We start from the raw sequence: 27,567 nt of genomic DNA, 5'->3' as shown, positions 1-27,567 counted from the left end.
ATGGAAGGGGGTCAGAAGACTGGTTAGAAAGAGATCCTAGAGGACTCTTTGCTGATGCGGACTGTTGCACTGCCCCCAAGTCCTTCAGGCTCAGAGACCAAGGAGGAGGAGGAGCAGAAGGCATAGCAGAACAAAAGGAGTAATTCACCTGGTGAAGAAGGGCATCTCCAACAAGGGTATAAGCCAGGAGACCACTGACTACGCCTCTCCTTAGAGCCAGTATACCACCTTGGAAAAATGGAAAACTTGTAGACCCCTAGAACTAGCTCTGAAAATAGCAGTCCCCAAAACCTGAAGCGTCTCTACCCTGAGAGGAGATCCCAACTTTATCATAAAGTTAAAAGTCAAGTACTAGGCTGGGAAAATGAACAAACAAGAAAAAAGGACCAAACCATATAAAGTTAATATGGTGACAGGGAAGATCAAGACACAAACTCAGAAGTTTAAACAGCTACATGAAAAGTCAAAAATAAAAAGTGAATTAGTTTCAGGCTCAAAAAGAATTCCTAGAAGAGCTCAAAAGAATTTAAAAAATCAAAATAGAAAGGCAGATGAAAAATTGAGGAAAGAAATGAGAATGATGGAAGAAATCATGAAAAAAAGAGTCAACAAGGGATAGCTAGGTGACACAGTAAACAGAGCACCAGCCCTGGAGTGAGGAGGTCCTAAGTTCAAATCCAGCCTCAGATACTTTCTAATTACCTAGCTGTGTGACCTTGGGAAAGTCACTTAACCCCACTGCCTTGCAAAAAACTATAATAATAATAATAATAATAATAATAATAATAATAATAATAATTTCTTAAAGGGTCATCAACTTGGTAAGCACAAAAATATACTAAAGAAATAACATCTTAAAAACATAATTGGTCAAATGATTTTTTTTAAAGCACAAAAATTTAATGAAGAGAATCCCTAAAAAAGCAAATGAAAAAGATATACAAAAATTTACTGAAAAAAAAAGAACTTAAAAAGTAGAACTGGCCAAACTGAAATGCTCAATATAAAAGTTCACTAAAGAAAATTAATTCTTAAAAGTTAGAAATGGGGGCGGCTAGGTGGAGCAGTGGATAGAGCACCAGCCCTGGAGTCAGGAGTACCTGAGTTCAAATCCGGCCTCAGACACATAATAATTACCCAGCTGTGTGGCCTTGGGCAAGCCACTTAGCATTTGCCTTGCAAAAAACTAAAAAAAAAAAAGTTAGAAATGACCAGGTGGAAGCTAATGACTCAATGAGACATCCAGCAATAATAAAACAATTTTTTTTAAAAAAAGGAAAAAAATATTGAGGAGATCATTAAAGAATTACTAGATTACCTGAAAGTCATGACATTAAAAAAAAAGAGTGTAGACATCATATTTCAAGAACTTATCAAAGAAAACTGCCCAAATATCCAGAGTAAAACAGAAATTGAAAGACTCTCCTGATTACCTCCTGAAAGATCCCAAAATGAAAACTCCCAGGAATATTAAGAGTCAAATTCCAGAGTTCCTAGGTCAAGGAAAAAATATTCCATGCAGGCAGAAAGAAACAATTCAAATGCTGTAGAGTTGTAATCAGGATAACACAAGATTAAGCAGCTTCTACTTTAAAGAACTGGAGGACTTGTAATCTGATAGTCTGGAAAGTAAAGGAGCTGGGATCACAACCAAGAATCACTTAACCCAGAAAAAAAACTGAGTATAATTCATTGGGGGAACAATGGATAATTAATGAAATTGAGGGCTTTCAAGCTTTCCTGATGATCAGGGCTAAATAGAAAATTTGACTTTCACATAAAGACTCAAGAGAAGCATAAGAAGTTAAACAAGAAAGAGAACTCATAAGGGATTCAATAAGGTTAAGCTACTTACATTTCTATATAAAGATGATATTTGTAACTCCCAAGAACTTTATCATTGTGAGGACAGTAAGGAGTATACATAGAGGGTGGGCAAAGATAGGAGTTGAATATGACAAATGACAGCTATAAAGAAAATGAAACAGAGAAAGCAGGAAATATATTGGAAAAAGGAGGAAGGGAGAGGTAGAATGGGGCAAAAGAGAGTAAAAGAGCTTTTAGACTGCAGGGGAGTTGAGCGGTTGAACCTTACTCTCACTGGAACTATCTCTAAGAGAAAATAACATACACACTCAATTGGATATAAAAATCTATCTTACCCTTCAGGGAAGTAGGAGGGGATAGGGATAAGAGAAGGGAATGGTCAGAAGCAAAATACTTTTGAGGAGGGACAGAGACAGAATGAAAGGAGAGAGAGAGAGAGAGAGAGAGAGAGAGAGAGAGAGAGAGAGAGAGAGAGAGAGAGAGAGAGAGAAGGATAAAAAGGACAAAAATAGGATGAAGGGAAATACATAGCAATCATAACTGAGTTCCTCTGATAAAGATCTCATTTCTCAAATACAGAGAACTGAGTCAAAATTATAAGAATACGGGTCATTCCCTAAATGGTCACAGGATATGAACAGGCAGTTTTCAGACAATGAAATTAAAGTTATCTATATTTTTAAAATGCTTCAACTAGCTATTGAATAGAGAAATACACATTAAAACAACCCTGAGGCACCACCCTATATCCATCAGATTGTCTAATATGAGAGAAAAAGAAAATTATAAATGTTGTAAAGGATGATATAGGAAACTGAGACACTAATTCACTGTTGGTAGAATTGTGAGATGATCCAACCGTTCTGGAGAGCAACTTGGAATTATATCCAAAGGTCTATAAGACCATACTTACCTTTTGACCCAGCAATCTCAGAAAGATTTGAAAAAGGAAAAAAAAAGGACCCACAAATACAAAAATATTTATAGCTGTTATTGTGGCTTCAAAAAATTAGAAATTGGAGAATGGCTGAACAAATTATATGACAGTGATGGAATATTATTGTTTTATAAGAAATGAGCAGAATGCTCTCAGAAAAACCTGAACCTACATAACCTGAAGCATAGTGAAGAGAACAGAAACAGGTTAAATATTGTATACAGTAACAGTAATAAAGTAATATAAAGAATTCTGAATGACTAAGCTATTCTCAGAAACACAATGATTCAAGACAATCCCAAAGGACTAAAAATGAATCATGCTCTCTGCCTCCAGAGAAAGAACTGATAGTTTGAAGCATGTTATTTTTCATTCTTTCAATTTTTTCTTTGAGTTTTCTTGTACAAAATGAATAATATGGAAAGATTTTACTTAATTGTGTAAAATCTACATCTAATTGCTAACCATCTCAGGGAGAGGAGAGAGGGGAGAGAGAGGGATGGTTAAAATTTGGAATTCAAAACTTAAGAAAAAAACTAACCATTGGACATAATTATGGAAAATATCTCCAAAAAGTCTGCTCCTCAAATTTATTTATGAGATGATCCTTTATATTTAGATCTGCAATCTATATGGACCTTACTATGGTATGAGACCAAGGTCTAATCCTAAATTTTTCTGCCAGACAACTTTCCAACTTTGAATGGTAAATCCATAACATAGTATTTGGGATATGCTACTATATATTCAGTTGCTTCTGGGGCTTATAAACCTAATTTTTCTTCCTTGGTCAACTTTTCTATATTTTAATCAGAACCAAACAGTTGCAAAGAGTTTTTAAAATGACTGGCTCATCACTACTTTCTATTAGAAACCAGGAGGGATGGGAATTCAGAGAAGCCTGGAGGAATTTGCATGAACTGATGCTGAGTGAGATGAGCAGAACCAGAAAAACACTGTACACCCTAACAGCAACATGGGGGTGATGATCAACCTTGATGGACTCGCTCATTCTATCAGTGCAACAATCAAGGACAATTTGGGGCTGCCTGTGATGGAGAATACCATCTTCATCCAGAGAAAAAATAGAGGAGTTTGAACAAAGACCAAAGATTATTACCTTCAATTTAAAAAAAAAAACATAATCTTATTATGTAATTTTGCTCTCTTATATTTTATTTTTCTTCCTTAAGGATTTCTCTCTCATCACATTCAGCTGAGATCAGTGTATACCATGGGAACAATGTAAAGACTAACAGACTGCCTTCTGTGGGGCGTGGGGGAGAGAAGCAAGATTAGAAGGAAAATTGTAAAACTCAAAAAATAAATGACTGTCATTTTAAAATTTGTCTGATCTCTTTAAAAATGTTCTTCCAGGAATGTACTCTTTTTGAGAATCAGAAAAGGGCGGTTGCTAAATGACCTACACCTGACTCCCTCACTGTGTCTTTTACATTAAACTATATATATATATATATAAATTTAATATGCTTAATTTATCCCTGTTATTTTTTAAATGAATTTTGTATCTAGTCATATGCTGCACTTAGGAAAGAAGACTAAATAACCAAACTTAGCCAGTCCAATTGAACCAGTCCTACCTAGAAGAGATCTACTTGGATTACAAAACCTATTTTCTCATTTCAAATGGAAGAAATACATTAGAAAGCTTTGGCCAACTAGAGAGGCAAGGTTCAACTTCTTCCCAGAAGACTTACCAAATTCTGTCAGCATGTTCTGTTCCCTTTATCCAAGAATCCATTATGAAACCTCAGCCAACTGACAAAGATATACCTGAATCAATGCACCAAGAACTTAGAACCTAGAGCTGCTCAGAACCTAAACAAGTCACTCACGATGTCATAGAATGCTCCGAGTTCTAGTCTAACAAGCTGCCAGTCCCACGTGCATTTCCAGTCTATTCAAGATCACTGGATACACAACCTCTTCCTACTGGCCTAGGTTCTAACCATAGTTATTGTTATAGTTTATCTAGCAGTAAAAGTTCAAATAGACTATACAGATCACCCAAACGGATTCAAAATCAAGGGTCAATAAGCCTGAAAATGAGAGGTGATTTCCTGGCTCTCAAGTTCCACTGAACACAGCTCCAAAATAGTCACAAGGTTCCCCAGGTCACTATTATTGCACAGAAAGTTTGTGGAATCCAGCTCAACCACTGTTCAATCTTTCATTCACTAATATCCCTTAATCTGGAAGTGGCATTACTCATTTTCAAGAACTAGGAACATTGGATGGGATGTGCAAAGAGGCACCTTTAGGCTTTATGGGGGGGAAACTTGCTAACAATTAGGGCTGTCTCTAATTCAGACAGGCTGCCTCTGAAGAGGATGAGGGGAAGTCTTCAAGCAAAGGCTGGCCATGCTGTACAGGCTGCTTGTGCCAATCCAGCAACAAGTACTTAGTGATTTTTTTGGTCCTTTATTCTCATATAAGACCTTGACATCAGGGAGATGAAGCCATGACAAGCACATTTTCTCCTCCAGTCACTTAGGTCTAGTGGCCAAATAGGAATCAGGATGACTAGAGGTGGCCCTAGATGTGAGGCAATCAGGGTTAAGTGACTTGCCCAAAGTCACACAGCTAGCAAGTGCTGAGTGTCTGAGACCAGATTGAACTCCAGTCCTCCTGACTCCAAGGCCAATGCTCTATCCACTGCACCACCTCGCTGCCCAACAACTGATAAATGCTAAAAAGGATCAATAGACCCTGCCCACAAGGATCTTACATTCTAATGGGAAAGGAGGCATGTAAATACATGAGCTTATAACAGATTTATAGAGGGTAAATGCAAGGGAATCCTGGGTAGTAACTGGTAGAATGGAGAACCCCACTCCAGAAAGTGGCATCTAACTGAGTCTTTTTTTTCAGGTTTTTGAAAGGCAAATGGGGTTAAGTGGCTTGCCCAAGGCCACACAGCTAGGTAATTATTAAGTGTCTGAGATCGGATTTGAACTCAGATACTCCTGACTCCAGGGCCGGTGCTTTATCGACTACGCCACCTAGCTGCCCCCTGACTGAGTCTTGAGGAAGCCAGAGACTCCAGGAGATGGAGATAAGGAGTAAGATGAGGCAAGTACAAAGGCAAAAATGTAAGAAATGGCCATTGGTAGCCAAGAGACTGGACCTGGACCAGTACAGCTGGATCTCGGAGGACAAGAACACTGGAAAGGTAAGAATGGGCCAGGTTATGAAGTGTTTGAAAGGCCAGAATTAATATGGTGTCACTGGAGTTGACTGAAGGGAGAGAGAGGTGGCAAGATTTAGGAAAATTTCCTAAGATTTAGGAAAATCACTTTCACTGCTGAGTGAAGAAGAATGGAAAGGAGCAGGGAGAGCCTTCCAGCTCTAATTTCTGTGATTCTGATTCTATGCTTTTAAACAAAAGCCAAGAGCCCCAGCTACTGTACAACTAACTTGGCAAACTTGACATTTTCCCAGAATTTGATCGTGTTGAAGCAATACAATTAAACCAAGTACCAAATGCTGTGGATGAGGCAATCACATGGGTTAGAGATACCATACTCGTTTTTTGATCTTTAAAAAGCAGTTTGAGGGGTGACAGTGGATAGAGTACTGGTCCTGGAGTCAGGAGGACCTGAGTTCAAATCCAGCCTCAGACACTTAATTACCTAGCTGCACAATCTTGGGTAAGTCACTTAACCTCAATGGCTTACAAAAAAAACAAAAACAAAAAAGCAGAGTGAGTGATTTCTCCTGTGGAGGGGATATTTTTTGGTTGCTTCTTTCAATCCAGGATGTTTCTCTGGCTAATTTTCTCTTACAGAAAGAGCATCTATCTATCTATAAACACACACACACACACAAACACACACAGGTATACATGTATAGACACAAAATATTCACAAAGATTAGAAGTAACATGGGATCTCTCTCAATATTCAGGCCTACTATCTTTAGGGGCCAGAACTACTGGAGAGAGGTGGGAAGCCCCAACATTACATTCCATGATCTCATCAGGGCCCACCACTCTTTTCCAAACCCCAATTCACCAACTTTCTCATCCACCACAATAGTTCTCCCCAACCCTTCAATGCTTCCTCAAGCTTCTATGAGTGCCCCCATCTCCCCAGCCCCTTGGCTGATGGGTGCAGCTCCAATTATTTCACTTGATGAGATTGAGACCATTGAAGAAAGGCCCCCCCTTCTTGCCTATTCCTCATCTCCCATCATTCAAACTTCTTCCCCCACTACCTCCTCCTTCATTTGTCTCTCTTGAAAAGCTGGCCCTTCTTTTTATTACCACAGTAAAACCTAGGTGGATTTCAATCCCTTCTCTTCCATCCAACTGCCCCCTCTATCCTCCTCAATTTCTATGTACTGGCTCCCCAAAAACACCCCTGCCCTTCAACTCACCAGCCCCACCAGCTCTCCTCCTACAGAGCTCCTCTCCTTCTTGGCTAAACACTTTCAAAAGTCAATTTTAAATCAGTGCCTCTGAGTCCTTTCCTCTGGCTTCATTCTAAATTCTCTACAACTGAGCTTTCCCCCTCATCACTGACTGAAACTACTCTCTCCAAAGTTGCCAAATCTTAGCCCCTATCCTTCCTGACAATTCTGCAACCTGACCCAGGTGAGCCACCACCTCTCTCCAGGTCTTCATGGTCTTGATTTCTCACTGTTCTCCTCTCTTCTTGGGCTCCTTGCTGGAACTTTGTCCAGGTCCCTCACTCAGAGGGGTGCCCAAGTTTCCACCTACTGCTCAGCTCATTGGCTCTCAAATGGTCAGTTATCACCTCTACAGAAATGACTCTCAGGTGCATGGAAGCAGCCCCAAGCCTCAGCCTCACATCTCAAACTAGATGTCCCATAGGCAAACTTCACCTGTCGAAAGCAGAACTCTTCAACTTTTCCAGCAAACTTTCTCCTCTTCCCATCTTCCCAGCTACTACTGAAGACACGATCAAGCACCCAAAAGCCCAGGTTCAAACCCTCAGGCTCAATCTTGATTCTCTCCACAGCTCCTTCCAAAGATACAATCTGCTGCAAAGTCTTGTCATTCCTCATTGTCCCTTCCAATCAGCATCTTGGCTTGGGGCAGCACCTCATCCCCTGGACTCCTGCCATCATTCCTTCATAGAGCTCACTGTCCCGTCTCTCCTCTGCTTGGGCACCAAAAGAACTTTCCTTGAGCACAGGTCAGACTCCAGTGATTCTCTGGGAGCCTGCTGGCATTCAACCTTTCTAGGTCCCCTCCTTCTTACCTTTCTGGTTGGGGTCCATTACAGCCGAGCCATAGCAGCCTTTCTGGATGCTCTCAGTCTCCTGGGGATGGGTCTTTTCCCTGGCTGCCTCCCACTCCTCCAATGCTTTCCCTCTGGCTTCCTTTCAAGGTGTAGCCCAAATTCCAGGTCCCCACCATCACCTACAAGACTGCTCCCTCTGAGATTGCCTTGTGTCTCGTCTCTTCTCTCTCTCTTTCTCTCTCTCTCTCTCTCTCTCTCTCTCTCTCTCTCTCTCTCTCTCTCTCTCTCTCTCTCCCACACGAAGAGATGCTTGGTAGCTGATTCTAAGTCAAGTGTTTTAAAAAGTTTTTTTTAAATAAAAAACGTTATTATGCCCTTGACAAATATTATCAAACATTTTCATATAAAAAGGACAGGGAGGGGAGGCTAGGTGGTGCAGTGGATAAAGCACTGGCCCTGGAGTCAGGGGGACCTGAGTCCAAATCCAGCCTCAGACACTTAATAACTGCCTAGCTGTGGGGCCTTGGGCAAGCCACTTAACCCCATTTGCCTTGCAAAAATCAAAAAAAATTATAATAAAAAAAAGGACAGGGAAAAAACCCAGAGGCTTAAGATTAAGTATTGTCTATGACCTTCATTTAACAGACAAGGGAAACTGAGACAGAAAACCTAATCCCAGGGTCACAGCAGCCAGATCTGACCTCAGGTCTTCCTGACTCCAAGTCTAGAATGTGATGTACTAGATCAGCTCTGGGTGGAGAAGGAAGAAAAAAGCACCCAGGATATAGCCTATAAGATAAATGTTCCCCCAAAAAAGAAAAAGCAGGCTACTTGAATCAGATAGAAATGGTCCCCAAAATGAAAATGTTAACAAGCAATTTATTTCCTGAGATTCTGACTAAAAAGCGTTAAGAAAATAAAATTCAATAAATTTTTAGGAGGAAAAAAATCAAAATGATCATTTAACATTTGGCAAAACAGAAGTTATTTATATTCACTGACCTTACTAGGAATAAACAAAGGAAATTTATTTAAATGACAGATATGGTAGTTTAGTATTTAAGTAAAAATTGAAAAAACTTGACCAATGAATAACTTACATTTTTTAATTTATTTATTTATTCTCATTTTGTACAAATAATTTTTTATACATTAATAAAATATTCTTGTTTAAGAGTAAACACAATACCCCCTCCCCAAAAAAATATTGACTTGCTTGAACGATAAAGGGAAGAGAAAAAAATTTAAATTAAAATTAAAAATTATTACTAATTGTAGGTATGGCCAGGTGGCGTATTTGACGGAGCACCAGCCCTGGAGCCAGGAGCACCCGAGCCCATATCCGGCCTCGTACACCCAACAATCACCCAGCTGTGTGACATGCAAGCCACCCCAACCCCACTGCCCTGCAAAAACCAAAAAAAAAAAAAAAAAAAAAAGAGAAAACAAGACCCAAAATGAAATAGTAATAATAGTAGGGACAGCTGGGTGGTGGATAGAGCATTGGCCCTTGAGCCAGGAGCACCCAGGTCCAAATCTGGCCTCTGACACCCAACGATCACCCTGCTATGTGGCCCCAGGAAGGCCACCCAGCCCCATTTGCCCTGCACCGCCTCCAAAATAATAATAAAAAATGTGCTTCAGTCTGTGTTCCAACACCATCAGCTCTGTCGCGGGTGGATCACATTCTTTTTTTTTTTGGATCACATTCTTTATGTTAAGTCCATCACAAAAGTTGCTTCCATATTTTTCCAATGTTGCCATTGCTGATCGCAACTCCCTCCTTTTGTATTTCTTCACTACCATGTACTATATTTTCTCTCTCCTTTTACTCTGACTCTGCTGTAGGGTAGCTGAGTGGCACAGCAGACAGATTCCTGGTCCTGGGGCCAAGAAGCCCTGAGCCCCCATACCACCCCTTAGGCCCAGCATCCACCTGGCCCTATGGTCCCAGACAGGCCATCCAATCCCAGCCCCTTGCAAGAAGTAAAAAAGAAAATGTGTTATATCTAACCACTCTCCCCCCATGGCCCATCTTCTCCTTCATTCACACTCCCACCCCTTCCCCCCGTCCCCTCCTTCTTACTCCAGATGCCTATACCCCATTGAGTATATATGCTGTTTCTTCTCCTAGTCACCTCTGATGAGAGTGAAGATTCCCTCATTCCCCCTTGCCTTCCCCCCTTCCATATCATTGCAATAGCTCATTGTAATAAAGAAAAATCTTATTATATGAAATATCTTGGCCTATTCCCCCCCCCTTTTTCTTTCTCCCATTACATTTCCCTTTTTTCTATTGACTCCATTTTTACACCATATTTTATCTTCAAATTCAGCTTTCTCTTGTGCTTCATCTATAAAAGCTCCTTCTATCTGCTCTGTTAATTGACAAGGTTCATATGAGTATTATCGGTGTCATTTTTCTATACAGGAATACATGTAGTTCATCATCATTAAGTCCCTCATATTTTCCCCTTTTCCTCCAATCTCTATGCTTCGCCTGAGTCCTGTATTTGAAGATCAAACCTTCTGTTCAGCTCTGGCCATTCTAACAGAAACATTTGAAATTCCCCTGGTTCATTGAAAGTCCATCTTTTTCCCTGGAAGAGGACATTCAGTTTTGCTGGGTAGTTCATTCTTGGTTGCATTCTAAGCTCTTTTGCCTTCTGGTATATTATACTCCAAGCCCTACGAGCTTTTAATGTAGTTGCTGCTAGGTCTTATGAGATCCTGATTGCAGCTCCACAGTATTTGAATTGTGTCCTTCTGGCTGCTTGTAATATTTTCTCTTTGACTTTGGAGTTAAGGAATTTGGCTATAATATTCCTTGGGGTTGGTTTTTGGGGATCTCATTCTCAGGGAGGGATAGGTGGATTCTCTCCATTTCTATTTATGCCCTCTGCTTCTAGGATATCAGGGCAATTCTCCTGTAGCAATACTTTGAAAATGATGTCAAGGCTCTTTTCCTGATCATGACTTTCAGGTATTCCAATAGTTTTTAAATTATCTTTCCTAAATCTGTTTTCCATATCAGTTGTCTTTTCAATGAGATGTTTCACATTTTCTTCTAATTTTACTTTTTTATGGTTTTGAAGCAATGAGTCCTTATTTCTCGTAAATTCATCAATCTCCCTGAGTTCTATTCTTTGTCTGAAGGATTTGTTTTCCTCAGAGAGTTTTCTTATCTCTTTTTCCATCTGGTCAGTTTTGCTTTTTAAAGCATTCTTCTCTTCAACAACTTTTTGAACTGTTTTATCCATTTGACTTATGGTGGTTTTTAGCGTGCTATTTTCTTCTGCATTTTTTTGGATCTCCTTGACTAAGCTGCTAACTTCGTTTTCATGTCTTTCCTGCATCTCTCTCATGTCTTTTTCCAGTTTTTCTTCTATCTCCCTCACTTGATTTTCAAAGTCATTTTAGAGCTCTGTCATAGCCTGAGCCCAATTTCTGTTTTTCTTGGAGTCTTTAGATGCAAGAGCTTGGACTTCCTCATCTTCAGATTGAGTGTTTTGATCCTTCTTAGGATCACATACAATGTACTTCTCAGTGATGTTCCACTTTTTTCCCTCTGCTTACTCATTTTCCCAGCCTGAGCCTGGTTTTGGGGTGCTTCCTGAGCCTTTGGGACACCCCCACAAGGATCTCAGGGTGTGAGGCTCTGTCCTCCCTCCTGGTCTGTGAATGACCATAAGTGCCCCCCTCTGCCACAGGGCTGAGGTGGGGGGGGGCCTGCTGTTCTATGGGGGGGCCTAGACTGCAATCAGGATCTGAATGTGGTCAGAGCCCCAGAGTCCTGTTCTAGGGACAGAGGACAGAGCTAGGCAGTCTCTCTCTGCTCCCTCCCTAGGCTCTGCACTCATGCCCTGGGGGCTCCTGCTTACTGGCTTCTGCTTCCTGTTCCTGGATTTGGGCTGCCCCGACCACACTGCTCCAGTGTGCCCTGAGAGCTGGGCTTCACGTGCTGGCTCTGGCAGAGGTCCCCCCGCTGTTCCCCCAAGTTGTGCCCGGTACTCCCCGGGGCATAGGTCAGGAAACTTCCCAGTGCCCTGGGGCTGCCTCTGGGAGGCTGAAGTTCCTTCGCTCTGCTGGGCCACCCCTCCAACCCTGGGGAGCAGAGCCTTTCCGCTCTTTTCCAGGTTACCTTGGGTTGGAGAATTGCCTCACTGCGTCCCTCTGTGGGTTCTGTCTCTCAAAAATTTAGTTAGAGTCCTTAGTTTATAAGTTTTATGAGAGAGCACCTAAGAGACATCCTCTCTTGTCTCCATCTTGGCTCCGCCCCCCCAATAACTTACATTTTAAAAAACTTTTGAGTGTCAAATTTTACATGTAGAGATTTAATTTTCTTTGTTTTTTCTTTTTGCAAAGCAGTGAAGTTAAGTGACTTTGCCAAGGTCACACAGCTAGGTAATTATTAAGTGTCTGAGTCCTGATTTGAACTCAGGTTCTCCTGACACCAGGGCCAGTGCTCTATCCACTATGCCACCTAACTGCCCTAACTGTCTTTATTTTTGCATTATTTCTGGGGCAATAAATGCCCTTCCATCCTAAAGTACCTTGAAGCAATTCACAAAGAGATTTTATAGACAAAAATTATAAAAATATTACTTTTCAAAAGAAAAATTCTTCAACCCTTTGATCCAACAATACCACTACTGAGTCTATACCCTGAAGAGATGATGAAAAAGGGTAAAAACATCACTTGTACAAAAATATTCATAGTGGCCCTGTTTGTGGTGGCAAAGAATTGGAAATTAAGTGAATATCCTTCAATTGGCTTAACAAACTGTGGTATATGTATGTCATGGAACACTATGCTTCTATTAGAAACCAGAAGGGAAGGGAATTCAGGGAAGCCTGGAGGGATTTGCATGAACTGATGCTGAGTGAGATAAGCAGAATCAGAAAAACACTGTACACCCTAACAGCAACATGGGGGCAATGATCAATCCTGATGAACTTGCTCATTCCATCAGTGCAACAATCAGGGACAATTTGGGCCTGTCTGAAATAGAGAATACCATCTGTATCCAGATAAAGAACCGTGGAGCTTGAACAAAGACCAAAGACTATTACTTTAATTTAGGGGGGAAAAAACCCGTTATCTTACTATGTAATTATTATCTCTTATACTTAATTTTTCTTCCTTAAGGATATGATTTCACTTTCATCACATTCAACTTAGATCAATGTATACCATGGAAACACTGTGAAGACTAACAGACTGCCTTCTGTGGGGAGTGGGGGGAGGGAAGGAAGATTGGGAAAAATTGTAAAACTCAAAATAAATAAAATCTTAAACAAACAAACAAAAATTCTTCAAAGCCAACAAGTTTCAAAGAATTATTTCGTGAGTGTGTTCCCTCACCCCCATCTCCAACTTGCTCCATTTCCAAGTAATTCTAAGAGAACCAAAATTCAAAAAGTGAGAGGAACAAATGAGGTCTGTGACCAACCCTAACATACCATCAGCAGTCGGTCAGTGAATGGTATTCAAGGCCAGAGAATTCAAACTTTGTCCTCTCAAATTACTGCAGAACTATGGACACCATTAAGGAATTTTTAAGAAAATATTGCTCATAGTTATTCATGCCCTGATTACTAGCAACACTCACCGTGTGAAAATTGATCATTTCCTGAAGACTTTCAGAAAATTTGGTCAAACTTGTCTGCAAAAGAAAGAAATCAAGATAAAATCTGGTCATTAAGCAAAGTGAAGGCAAAGGCAATAAGCATTTATAAAATATCAATTCTACACTAGGCTAAGCACTTGGTTTGATTTTATTTAAGAAATAGTATTTCCTTTTTTAATCCTTAAAAACTAAAACTGAGACCACAGACATTTGTGGCTCAGCTGAGCAAAGTTTTGTAGAAGTGAACACATTGCTACTGATCGCCAAAGGAGAGTGCTCCCAACGACTCACGAGGTATTGAGAATGTGACTCTGGAAAACAGAAGAATCAATCTATAAGCCCAGAATGCTGTAAGGGCATCTAAACATGCAGTCTGGCCACTAAGACAGTGAGTGAGGCTTATGTGGAGCCATCTTAAGTTCTGACCTCCACAACTCTGCAGAGGAAAGTCCTCAATTTACAAACACCCTCAACCTTTAGGAGACTGAACTGAAAGGAAATTGGTAACAGACTCGGTAAAGTTCGGGCTGACTTATTTAGCCAGGCACATTTGCCTGGATTATATGGCCATCTATGATCTCATCCATTTCATCCCTGTTTCCGCAGGTGAGAAAGCTACAAAATTACCCAAATGCTTGCCAGGGAATTGGAGACATGGATTCAAAGTCTGATCACTGAAAAATATTCTGGACAGTGACATGAGACTCTCTGAGTTTCCTCACATGTAAAATGGAGAGAAGAATGACAGAGACAATGCCTCTGGGGCCTGGGGCCATCCCATCTCTGTGTCTAGTTCTATGGCAGCATGACTATGGAGAAGGGCCACAAGGGGGGTAACCCACCCTTGGTTTCTTGATTTCTGAAATCTCCCACTGCATGTTAAAACACTTTTTGCCTAATGATCTTTAGTTTAATACTCACCTCTACCACTGCATCTTTATTAGAATATTGTGCCAAATCTCGAATTCCATTCACAAATTGCTTATTTGCGACACAAAAGGCTTTTCCAGTATCAATCATCGCAATGCAAAGTTTCACAAGCTGAAAAAATAGGACAATGTCTCTTTACATAATGTAATTTGAACATCTTTTTTGTACACAAAAGCTCATTTGATGTCATCCCTTCAATATACAAAATGAGCAGTTCCAGTTCTCCCAAACTAACTTTGCTAGAGCCCCTTTCAAACCCACTCCCATACTCGTTCAGTTAAGAACGAGATCAACAACTGCTCAGATGAACCAAGTTCCAAGAGTTGATCCCAAACTGGCCAGTCAGAAAACCTCCAAGACTTCTCAGAACTGCTGACTACGACTCACTTCCTTCTAATCCCTATGGCCACAAAAGATGCTACCTAGGAGACAGCAAAGCTGTGCTAACATCCAGAAGTCACAGATAAGGAAACTAAAGACTTTGGAGGCACCTATGGCAAATGATCAGAGGCAAGAGTTTCTGAAGGAGAAGTGAGCAGGCTGCCCCAATTACTGGGCTAAGATCCAGATCCACTCCTCGGAAAACTGAAAAGCAGTCTGGAAGAAATTACAGTTGAATTAATATCTCACATTATCACCTTGGTGAGCTCCAAATGGATGATGATGCTTTGTCCTTCATTCTCAAAGAAGACCATGACATCACAGAGGTGATGTCATGACAAGTACAGGAATTGGACTGGAGTGGGGGGGGCGGGGCAGCCTACATCACCCGTCTCACTTCCTGCTCCAGAGCCATCTGGGTCCAATGGTCAGATATGAATCAGGACGACTGCAGATGGCCCTGGATGCAAGGCAGTCAGGGCAGTTGGATGGTCCAGTGGATACAGTACCAACCCTGGTGTCAAAATAAGCTAAGTTCAAATCTGGTCTCAGATTCTTGACACTTAACAGATACTAGTTGTGTGAGACCCTGGGTAAGTCATTTAAATGGATGTGAGAGCTAGAGAGAGGGTCACATCCCCAACAAGTTAGAGAAGATGCCTTTTCGCAGCCATGTTTAGAGGAACAATGTTTGACCAACCAAGGGAAAGCAAGTATTCCTCACAGGAGATAAAATGCACAATTTTAATTATATAAAATTGAAAGTGGGGGGGCGGAGCCAAGATGGCAACAAGAAGTGATCCAGTCTTAGGTGCTCTGTGATAAAACTTGAAACTAAGGACTCTAACTAAACTATCGAGAGACAGAACCCACAAAGGGATCCATTGAGGCAGTTCTCCTACTCAAGGTAACCTGGAAAAGAACAGAAAGGCTCTGCTCCCCAGGGTCGGAGGGGTGGCCTGCCAGAGGGGTGGCCCACCAGAGCGGAAGAACTTCAGCCTCCCGGAGGCAGCCCCAGGGCGCTGGGAGCCTCAGCTCACAGCAGCGGGGGAGTCTCCTGAGTTGCACCCCGGGGAGCACCGGGCACAAAGTGGGGGAACAGCAGGGGACCTCTGCCAGAGCGAGCACGTGGAGCCCAGCCCTCAGGGCACACAGCCAGTAAATTGGTCTTTCGGCAGCCCAGAACCAGAAACAGAAGCAGGCAGAGCTGGTAAGCAGGAACCCCCAGGGCATGAGCCCATTTTGCTAAGGGAGGGGAGCGAAGAGAGACTGCAGAGCTCTGTCCTCTGCCCCTGGAACAGGACGCTGGGGTTCTGACTGCATTCAGATCCTGATCACAGTCTAGGCCCCCCCATAGAACATCAGGGAGCCCCCCCCCACCTCAGCCCCGTGGCAGAGGGGGGCGCTTATGGTCATTCACAGACCAGGAGGGAGGACAGAGCTTCACACACTGAGACCCCTGTGGGAGTGTCCCAAAAGCTCAGGAAGCACCCCAAAACCAGCCCCAGGCTGGGAAAATGAGCAAGCAAAGAAATAAGAGGAAGACCATTGAGAAATATTTTGCAAATGAGCCCAAGAAGGCTCAAAATGCTCAGTCTGAAGATGAGGAAGCACAAGCTCCTGCATCTAAAAACTCCAAGAAAAACAGAAATTGGGCTCAGGCTATGATAGAGCTCAAAAAAGACTTTGAAAATCAAATGAGGGAGTTGGAAGAAAAACTGGGAAAAGAAAGGAGATGCAGGAAAAACATGAAAATGAAGTCAGCAGCTTAGTCAAGGAAATCCAAAAAAATGCTGAAGAAAATAGCATGTTAAAAACCAGCTTAGGTCAAATGGATAAAACAGTTCAAAAAGTTATTGAGGAGAAGAATGCCTTAAAAAGCAAAATTGGACAGATGGAAAAAAAGAAAACTCTCTGAGGAGAACAAATCCTTCAGATAAAGAATAGAATTCAGGGAGATTGATGAATTTACCAGAAAGCAGGAATCAATACTTCAAAACCAAAGAAATGAAAAATTAGAAGAAAATGTGAAATATCTCATTGAAAAAAACAACTGATATGGAAAACAGACTTAGAAAAGATAATTTAAAAATTATTGGAATACCTGAAAGTCATGATCAGGAAAAGAGCCTTGACATCATTTTCAAAGAATTACTACACGAAAATTGCCCTGATGTTCTAGAAGCAGAGGGCAAAATAGAAATGGAGAGAATCCACCGATCCCCCAGAGAAAGAGATCCCAAAAAACCAACCCCTAGGAATATTATAGCCAAGTTCCAGAACTGCCAAGTCAAAGAGAAAATATTACAAGCAGCCAGAAGGACACAATTCAAATACTGTGGAGCTGCAATCAGGATCACACAGGACTTAGCAGCAACTACATTGGAAGCTCGTAGGACTTGGAATATAATATACCGGAAGGCAAAAGAGCTTAGAATGCAGCCAAGAATGAACTACCCAGCAAGGCTGAATGTCTTTTTCCAGGGAAAAAGATGGACTTTCAATGAACCAGGGGAATTTCAAAGGTTCCTTTTGGAATGGCCAGAGCTGAACAGAAGGTTTGATCTTCAGATACAGGACTCAGGTGAAGCATGGAGATTGGAGGAGAGGGGGAAAATATGAAGGACTTAATGATGATGAACTGCATGTATTCCTGCATAGAAAAATGACACTCATAAACTCATATGAACCTTCTCAGTTAATACAGCAGGTAGAGGGAGCTTTTATAGTTGAAGCACAGGAGAAAGCTGAATTCAAAGAAAAAATATGGTGTAAAAATGGAGTCAATAGGAAAAAAAGGGAAATGTAATGGGAGAAAGAAAAAGCAGAAGGGGAATAGGCCAAGATATTTCATATAATAAGATTTTTTTATTACAATGAGCTATTGAAATGATACGGAAGGGGGGAGGCAAGGGGGAATGAGGGAATCTTTGCTCTCATCAGAGGTGACTAGGAGAGGAAACAGCATATATACTCAATGGGGTATAGGCATCTGGAGTAAGAAGGAGGGGGGAGCAGGGGGAAGGGGTGGGGATGTGAATAAAGGAGGACAGGATGGACCATGGGGGGAGAGTGGTCAGATATAACACATTTTCTTTTTTACTTCTTGCAAGGGGCTGGGATTGGAAGGCCTGCCCAGGACCACAGGGCCAGGTGGATTCTGGGCCTAAGGGGTGGTATAGGGGCTCAGGGCTTCTTGGCCCCAGGACCAGGGATCTGTCTGCTGCGCCACTCAGTGACCCTACAGCAGAGTCAGAGTGAAAGGAGAGAGAAAATAGAGTACATGGTAGTGGAGAAATAAGAAAGGAGGGAGTTGCGATCAGCAATGGCAACGTTGGAAAAATATGGAAGCAACTTTTGCGATGGACTTACCATAAAGAATGTGATCCACCCATGACAGAGTTGTTGATGTTGGAACAAAGACTGAAGCACATTTTTTACTATTATTATTTGGGGGAGGGTGCAGGGCAAATGGGGCTGGGTGGCCTTCCTGGGGCCACATAGCAGGGTGATCTTTGGGTGTCTGGGGCTGGATTTGGACCCAGGTGCTCCTGGCTCAGGGGCCAATGCTCTGTCTGCCACCCAGCCACCCTTACTATGATTACTATTTTATTTTATTCTGGGTCTTTTTTTCCCCCTTCTTTTTGGTTTTTGCAGGGCAGTGGGGATCGGATGGCTTGCATGTCACACGGCTGGGTGATTGTTAGGTCTATGGGACTGGATGTGGGCCTGGGTGCTCATGGCTCCAGGGCTGGTGCTTTGTCCATTGCGCCACCTGGCCATACCTACAATTATTACTATTATTTTTTTTATTTTAATTTTTTTTCTCTCCCCTTTACCACCCAAGCAAGTCTATATTCATGGGAGGGAGGGGTATTTTGTTTACTCTTAAACAAGAATATTTTATTAATGTAAAAAAAAATTTGTACAAAATGAGAATTAAAAAAATAAAATAAAATATTTTTAAAAAATAAAATTGAAAGCACAAGGCCAATAAAGGCAAAACTGAAAGGCAAAGAGTTAATTGGAGGAAAAAAACCTTTGAAGTTAGAAATGAGCTAACAGCCAATTCTGTGTAGGGAACTGCTACATGTAAAAAAAGAACAAGAACCACTGTCAAACAGATAGTCACAAGATATTAAATTCTCAAGAGAAGAAATCCAAACAATCAAAGGATATATGGGCAAAAACTCTCCAAATCATTAATAATGGAACAAATACCAATTAAAATAACTGAGATTCCATCTGAAAATCATCAAATTCACAAAGCTGAGCAGAAAAGATGAATGACAATGGGTGGAGGGGTTGTGGGAAGAAAGGCACACTGATGCATTGTTAATAGAACTGTGAACTGGTCCAATCATTCTGTAAAGTAATTTAGAAGGAGACTCATTAACAGAGGCAGCTAGGTGCTGCATAATCATGGACAAGCCATTTAATTGTTATTTGTTTCAGTTTCCTCAAGTATAAAATGAGGATCACCACAGCATCTCCCCAGCAAAGAGTTATTGTGAGCATCCAATCAGATCATATTTATAAAGTGCCTCACACAGGATCTGACCCACAGTAGGTGACCCACATTAGCTACGATAATAACCATCATCATCATCATCATCATCATCATCATCATCATCATCATCCCCTTCCCCTTGCCCTGATAACTGTTTTTTAGCATTCAACCCAAAGAGGCAAACAAATAAAGGGGAAAAGATAGCTATGTACAAACATCTATATTACTGTTTTTGTTATAGATACTGGGAACAAGAGTTCCTCAACTATATCTGAACCACTTATTATTATGTGAATGTAATGTCTATTTTTATTTTTTTTTAATTTTTTAGGTTTTTGCAAGGCAAATGGGGTTAAGTGGCTTGTCCAAGGCCACACAGCTAGGTAATTATTAAGTGTCTGAGACTGGATTTGAACCCAGGTACTCCTGACTCCAGGGCCAGTACTTTATCCACTGTGCCACCTAGCTGCCCCCTGTACCACCTAGCTGCCCCTTTTTGAGGGTTTTTAAAAGAAAATATGCAGTTTTTAAAAGAAGAAAAAGGACGTTTGCCCAATATCTTATACTTCCAATCAAAAGGAGACACCAAAAAGTTAGACAGGGAAAAATTCCCTCTAGACATATACCTACTGAGGTAGAAACCATCGAAAATTAGCTACAACATAATGGGAAGTCACACAGAAACTCATTCCCAAGCCTCTGACGTCTCCATATCAGTACATCAAGCATGAGCATCAAATCGTGTGAATCTGAGAGTGTGATGAAAGGAGACCCAACCAGATGTCACAGCCATCCTGGAGTCAGGGCACAATGGGAAGCTTGAAGGGAAGAGAACTCTGTGGGAAAACATCACAAATTCAAGAAGAATGGGACTGGCCAAAGATGGGTCAGGGAGAGAAGAGGGAGCAGAGTAGCATACTCCCAAGGAAATCCAAAAGGTAAACATAGTGGAAGGGGTGTGTGTGTGTGTGTGTGTGTGTGTGTGTGTGTGTGTGTGTGTGTGTGTGTGTGTGTGTGTGTGTGTGTGTAAAGTGTAATGTAGACAAAAAAGAGGAAGGAAATGAGTTACAGGAACATCAGAAGCCTGGCAGAGAAGCCGTGAAAACACTGTGTGTGATAGAGCTCTCTCTTACACAGTCCAAAACAGAACAGCTAATAACAATGGCCAAAGGGCACAGAACCCAAGGAAGGGAACTGTTGTTATGGACAGGAATCTCACCATCAAGGAAGAACTGGTAATTAAGGGGTAAAAAGTGACCATTCCATCTTATAATTTGTGACAGAGACAGGAGGGAGAGCTGGGAATAATCTGACAGGCACTCTAGATTTAGGAAGAACAGAATTCAAAGGATTCACAGGAAAGATAAGCCATATCCCATGGACTAAAATTCTACTAGGGAACTGAGCCCAGGAGGAAAGAATAGAGAGTTCACAGTAATAAATTCTGAAGGCACAGTGAGAAATAATTCTGATGAGGAGGAAATAGAGTTTTCTACAGAGACCACTGTTGACACCTTGGAAGCTCATTAATCAACTTAGTTTTTAAAAGTTACAGAGAATATGGAAGAAATAAAAACAAACAACAACAAAAATTAATGTTCCCCTACTATTTTTGAGGGGAAATCACTAAGGAAACTTCAGCTTCGTGGCAAATGAAAAGACCAAATGTTATTTAGAATCCAAAGACCCTCCAGAGCAAAGCTACAGGGTCCCCCAGAGCTTAGGAAGCAATGGGAGGGTAGTTGGAAAGGAAGAATTAGAAGAAACAATTAGAAGACAAGAAAGATAGTTAACATCTAGACAAGAGTGGTTGTCTAGTACCAGAGAACTGGGAAATGGGGTTTAGGACACAGTAGAGAGAGGGTTCCCTTTGGTCCCCTGGGTGGGGCTGAGGCAGAGAAGGGGCAGCTCCCTGGTTTCCCAGTGGTTGAGCCTCAGAATTCCTGGCCTATAAACCACAGGAGGACAGAAGCTGCATCTTAGCTAACCTTGTTACTGGATACAGAGCCCACCATGGCACTCTTGGGACGGCTGGTACATAATAAGCATTTAGTGACATGAACCACATCACTGGTGTGCTACTAACCTCAGGAATATTCTGACTATACAATAAGAAGAGAAATTCAAAAGAAAACACTATCCCTGAACACAGAAGCTGCCTTCATGAGATTTATTCATGACCATGACTATGTCTAGAAAAGTCACTAAAAATTAAAAAGTCAGAGAGGAAACAAACTTTTCCCTATTGTCTATGAGTATGAAACTGGGCATAGTCAAATTGGTACCTTAACCTTACTAAGAGCACTAGTGAACTATCATTATTAAGCAACAGAGAATAACGGCTGCCATCTTGAGGATCAGTCTCAATATCCCCCACCTCCTCTCATGGGTCTATGATAACAATGGAAGAGGAGGGTGACTTGAATCTTCACCTAGAGATTCTCAGGCCTGTGCATGGTGAGGGGAAGTCTGACTGGACTTACCTTATCTAGTTTGAGCTCCAGTTCTGCCACATCTCCTTCCACCTCTTCCAAAGCAGCCCTGAAAGAGATACCATAAAGCACTTAATTAAGATGCCTTCACTCCTCCCTGAGATATTGGAAGGTCTTGCAGGGAAGTCAATGAGACAATTAACAATGAGATCATGATTCTGTGTAACCCAACTCCTTCCAGAAAAGGGGCCCCTGTTGGCATAGCAGCCAACAAGCACGGGAAGACGTTGCAGCCAGAGGCTGAATTATCTCATTCTGTTTCTGCTCCTTTTCTGGCTGGACCAGATCTATAATCTCATAAGCTCCCAAAGGAGGAAATTCCATCCACCAAGGCAGGTCTAAGTAAATTTAGAGGTAGAAAAATAGCAAAGTGAGGAATTCAATCTCATAACAACCATTAAGTTCCTGGATGACAGAAATATCAATGGTAAAAAAAAGAAAAGGGCCTCTTTTTGCTGCTCTGTTTCTTTTGGAGACAGGCCGAGTCATCTGTTCCCCGGACCATCCTTGGTTGAGGGACAGAGAAAAAGGAAGCAGGAGAGGGGAGTAGCAGAGGAAGCAGAAGCTGAAGTGGGACATCCTACCTTGATGCCCCTCTGAACAAAACTGAAAAACTTGGTTCACCTGATACTATGAAACCAAGGACGATAAAGACTAACATTCTAGTAGAAAACTCAAATCTCGACTTGGGAAAACTTAAGGAACATTCTGGTCCCCAAATTCACTTTCCTGTGAGCTTCACCAACAGAAAGTTGCTCAGTCAGGAACTGGGACCTAAAACAAAGGCATGGCTGGAGGTTGAGGCTCCAGCTTGTAGGCAGGCATTTTTTAAGCTCTTTAACCAATAGCAACCAAAGTGAACTGGAGCACAATGCATGAGGGAGTTAATTTGCTCTCTCAGTCTATCATGAAGAGCTAGAGGGGAAAAAAAAAGAGCTAGAGGAATGAAGCCAACACTCTGGATGGTGGGGCTTATTCCAAAGCAACAGGAAAAGACGAGGATGAGGCCGATAGCTAGGCTGAAAGAATAATCTAGAAATCAGAGGAGAAGCACAAAGGATGATAATTAAAGGAGAAAGAAAGAGAAGTCTATTAGTCATAGGAGTAGAATCAAGCCTGCTTGGACTGGAGCATTCAAGAACCCTTCCAAAGATGGAGAAAAAGACTGAATTCTCCTCTGCACAAATAAAAGGAATCTGACCTGGCTCAGCATCAGTAGGGAGACCCAAAAGGCCAGGAGACTGGAAAAGAGCCATGGATCAGGAAATGGAAGCACAGATTCTTAGGCCAGAGTCAACTCTGAGAAGGGATAATGATAGTTGGTAACTATCTAGACTAGCAGCTTCACCAGAAAGAGCGTGGGACCCTCAAGGTCTGCAGGGCCTTAGTTAAAGACACTGAGACATTCTTAGGGAAGGGATGGAGGGCTATGCGCTAGCCAAGAGCACCAGACAAGTCCAAGGAAGCAAACTTAGCTCTTGATGTCCTCACATCTGCTGGAAGGTGGAAGGTCTCTAGTGGGGGGACCCAGGGCCTCATAATTAACATTCCCATCATGGATTAGAAAAAAGGCAGGCAAGACTTGGTGATCAATTTTACAGGTGACCCCAAGAGGGGAGGTGAATTCTGGATGACTGTCCACTGGATGACATCGGCACAATGACATCCTCCTTTCCAGTCCTCCTTCCCCATCCAGTTCCATCTCCTGCCAGAGGCAACCCTCTCAGAGGGGAAAGGAGAAAGGAAAGTCTCTGAGGCCACGGCCTCCCAACAACTGACCAATCTCTGCTAATTAGGCCCTGTCAAAGCCACTGTCAGTATGAAGCATGGATGAGAGAGACATGCAAGAACAGGGAGGAAGATGATGCTCAGGTCTCACTCTTGGCTTCACAAATGGAGTCGGCTCAAATTTTGTTATGAAAAAGACCTGAGTCTTTGGGAGAACAGGAAGGGATATGGCAGCCCAAGAAGCGAATGGGTTACGATGAAGGAGAGGGGCCAGGGGAGAGCAACCAGAAGGGGCCTCAAGTCCATGACCCATGGGGAGCTACTCAAGTCAAGCAATCCATTAGTTCAGAGGAGCATTATTCTGACAGGTGCAGAAAGGAAGGATGGGGGGCCGGGGCTAGGGAGGGGACTCTCCTAGTCCAGCCTGGGTGAGGTGCCACCTGAGATCTGCTGCTTTTGTTTATGTGGAAAGAAGGGCATGGAAGGAAGGACTGTGAGGGAGGTGCAATAAGACTGGGAATGACCAGATGGGAGGAACTAGCAGAGGGCAATGTCCACTAGGAACTGCCAAGGCAGGACCAGGGGAGAGAAGGCATCAGAAAACCCTTTGGTTTTCTGATCAGTCAAGAGGACTCTTTGGCCAGGACTTGTATCCACTGATAAGAAAAGTGGCCGGTGAGGAAGTCTGCCAGGAAGCCTGGCTCCATTCACCTCTTGGGGATGGGTGGGGTCACCAGGGTGTCCACCAAGCAGCCTCAGTGGTATTTAGGGGTAGTGGAGGCAACAACGGCAGTGGCTCATCCAGGCGTGGTGAAATCTGAGAAACAGGGCCAGAGGGGAAGGAATGTGAGGGACAAGCAAAGCTTGGAGGTTTTACTCTCACACCGACAAGACTAGTGCTTTTCTCAGGTACAGATATACCTCCTGTGCTCAAGCCAGCTGGCGTGGTCCTCAAAATCAGTCATGTTTACAGGCCTGTGAATGGAATCCGCTTTTTAAAGACTTGCACACTACTTTAGGGACCAAACAAATCACCCCCAAAAGAACGTTAAGTCCCAGGACCCTCAAAGCTGGCCTCAGAAACAGGAAGTCTGGCATGAATTCTTATCCTTCCTCAGGCACATAATGAGGCCCTCATTCCCTTCATTTAAAAAGATAAAGATGGGGGCGGCTAGGTGGCGCAGTGGATAGAGCACTGGCCCTGGAGTCAGGAGGACCTGAGTTCAAATCCGGCCTCAGACACTTAATAATTACCTAGCTGTGTGGCCTTGGGCAAGCCACTTAACCCCATTGCCTTGCAAAAAATAAAAATAAAAAATAAAAAGATAAACATCAGGAATCAAAGAAGGAGCCAAAGGAAGATGGGAAGAAATACTACCACCCATTCTAAGTGGGCATGGCTCAAGGGAAGACCACCAGCCTGTTCAACACATAGACTCCAGGGCAGGCTGCTCTGGACCTTCCCAAAGGAAGTACAAGTTTTCGATAGGAGACACATTATGGCAGAAAGTTATAACAGAAAATTAAAACATCTGGAGGTCTCTCAAGAGTGCCCCCTCCAATTCCCACAAGTCTTTAAAACATCAAGGTGTCTTGTCCCCTTTTCCCAAAAAACCCTCAATAACAGCAATCTAGCTGGGAGCCTCAGCCAACTTACTCCCTGGTGGCAGGCTGTGTAAAAGAGAATGGGGGTCAGAAGAGCATTCGAGTCCCCTCTAACCCTAGAATCCTGGGAATCGCTATCCTGGGCCAAAGGGCAGGAAATAGCATCTGGATGAGATTTTTGTAAAAGGGGATTCTCCCAGCAACTGCGTCTCTGTCACTAAGAAAACTTTCCCTTGGTCAAATCTCTTTGGGGCGGCTACACGGTCCAGCTACATGGCCCCCTGCCTGTCTATACAGGCCAACACTGAAGAACAAGAAAGAAGAAAGGGACACGGTGCTTTAAGAGCTCCAATGAACTGAATTGTTTGGAGAAAGGCTTCACTCTCCTCTATTCCTGCAAGAGTGAGTGAGCAGGGAGGGGAAAGCCTGGCTCTTCCTGCCCCTCCCCACCCCCAAGAGCCCTAAGGGCAGCCCTGGACTGACCCAAGGGGTGGTGAGTCGCCCGGCCAGTCCTTCAGGGCCCTGGGAGGGTCCTCTACCTGTCAGCCACTTGAAACATGAGTATCTGGGAGCAGCCAGAACCAGCAGATGCCCTCCAACACTCCAAGAGGAGCCCCCCAAATCCTCCCCTCTCCAGGCTCTGCAGGCTCCTTAAGGAGAGAGGTTTTCTGGCTCTCTTGTATTTGCATTTGCAGCAACAAACCCAGCGTGTAGCCCACATGAGCACTGAACACCTGCTCTACTATAAAATGCAATACAAATCACAACAGCAGCGTTTACGTGGCACTGCGAGCTTAGCAAACCAAGGATCTAGCTGATGCTTGCAAAAATCTGTCTGAAGAAACTGAGGCTGAGCGAAGAGACCTGACTGCTCCTCGGGCTGAGGCAGGAGGTGGGCTCAGGCTTTCTTCCTCCATGCTTCTGCCACCCCCTCCCCTGACATGTCCACATTTCCTGACTCAGGGCTCAGGTCATCCCCCATATCGTAGCTCTGACAATCGTACCTCTGGAGAAGGGACCCTAAATAAAACAGGAGGCAGACACATCACAGCCAAGTTTTCTGCTCTCTAGGTTCACACCAGAGGGCTGCCAGTGCCTCCCTGCCAGGCCCCACCTAAGGCTCCGGCTGCCCCCTCCAGTCCTCCCCAGGTAGGAGGAGTCTGGGGTTTTTAGTCAACACAGATCCCAAAGAGGCATTTTTAGAAAGCAGTTTTACAATCATTACAAAAGGGCATCTCCTGCTCTGGAAGCCAAGTGTACTAGGCCAGAGGAGCAAGAGAATAGCAGACGCTGCACTGATGCCCTCTGCCCTGCACCTGCCCCCTCCATGAATGGCGGCGGCAGACAGGCTCACCTTCACAGAAGTAAATCTCTATGCAGACAGAATCAATAATCAATAGGCAAGGAGGACGAGAGTTAAGGCAGCCATCATCTATCAGGCACCTCCGTCGTGCCAGACCCTACCACCCTCAAAGAGCTTCCAGGCTAGTGGGGAGACCACAGGCCAGCTGAGCTCCAAACAAACCAAGGAGAGTAATCGAGGGAGGAGGTGCTAGGGGAGAGAGCCCTGGGAAGAGCTTCTTGGAGAAGGAAGCCAGGAGGGCAGGAGGGGCCAGAAGGGGCCATCTCAGGACTCAAAACTGCCTCTTGAAACTAAGGCCTAATATCTCCAAACATTGGAATACTGATTCCTCTGATGAAGTTATGCAACCTCAAGGTGTGGATTACTACAGGATCTCCCAGGGCACATGGAGACTGGGGCATGTCTGCTCTCAAGAAGCTTCAATGGGATATGGGCAACACCTGTGGACCACGGGAACACTGACAAGGGGGAGCCCCCCACCCCCTAGTAGCCAATGGGTGATGCTCACACAGGATAAGTGTATGGACTGCCTGCGTTTTTGAAATGCTCACCCTGAGAGCCTTCAGTACTAGAATATGTTCCAAAAGCTGATTTTCTAATTCATCACTTCCTCAATTCCACTTTCTTGATGTATTAAAAAAAAAATAAATAAAAGTATTAACATCTAAACAGTAAGTAAAAGGATCCAATAACAAAGTCTGAGGAGGTGTCATAGGTTATCTTTAATTTAAATAGTCTCAAATCTAGGAAGGCGGGCAGAGAGTCAGCTTCCCTGACCAAGAAGGCCTAGGCTCTGGCCTCCTCTGCCAGAGACCCAAGCAGCTGAGCAGGTGTGTACTCACAGAATCACAGGCCCAGACCAATGGGAAAAACCCAAATTCTAAAAGAGCCAAATCAACATTTATAATAATCTAAAGTACTATATTGTACTTCCCA

At 43.0% G+C, this 27,567-nt stretch overlaps 1 protein-coding gene across 4 annotated transcripts in view; it reads right to left on the bottom strand.

Moving 5' to 3' along the window:
- ACAP2 (ArfGAP with coiled-coil, ankyrin repeat and PH domains 2) overlaps window positions 1–27,567 on the bottom strand; it is a 140,276-nt gene that overhangs the window by 59,659 nt on the left and 53,050 nt on the right. For all 4 annotated transcript variants that reach the window (XM_074190584.1, XM_074190583.1, XM_074190585.1 and 1 more), the window contains exons 2-4: window positions 21,927–21,984; window positions 14,544–14,663; window positions 13,605–13,658 (exon numbers count right to left, since the gene is read on the bottom strand). In XM_074190584.1, coding sequence (XP_074046685.1) covers window positions 13,605–13,658; window positions 14,544–14,663; window positions 21,927–21,984 — 232 coding nt within the window. The remainder of the gene's footprint in view (window positions 1–13,604; window positions 13,659–14,543; window positions 14,664–21,926; window positions 21,985–27,567) is intronic.

This window comes from Macrotis lagotis, chromosome 6 (assembly GCF_037893015.1).
Source record: "Macrotis lagotis isolate mMagLag1 chromosome 6, bilby.v1.9.chrom.fasta, whole genome shotgun sequence".
Taxonomy (NCBI): Eukaryota; Metazoa; Chordata; class Mammalia; order Peramelemorphia; family Peramelidae; genus Macrotis; species Macrotis lagotis.
This window is presented reverse-complemented; position numbering and strand designations above follow the sequence as displayed.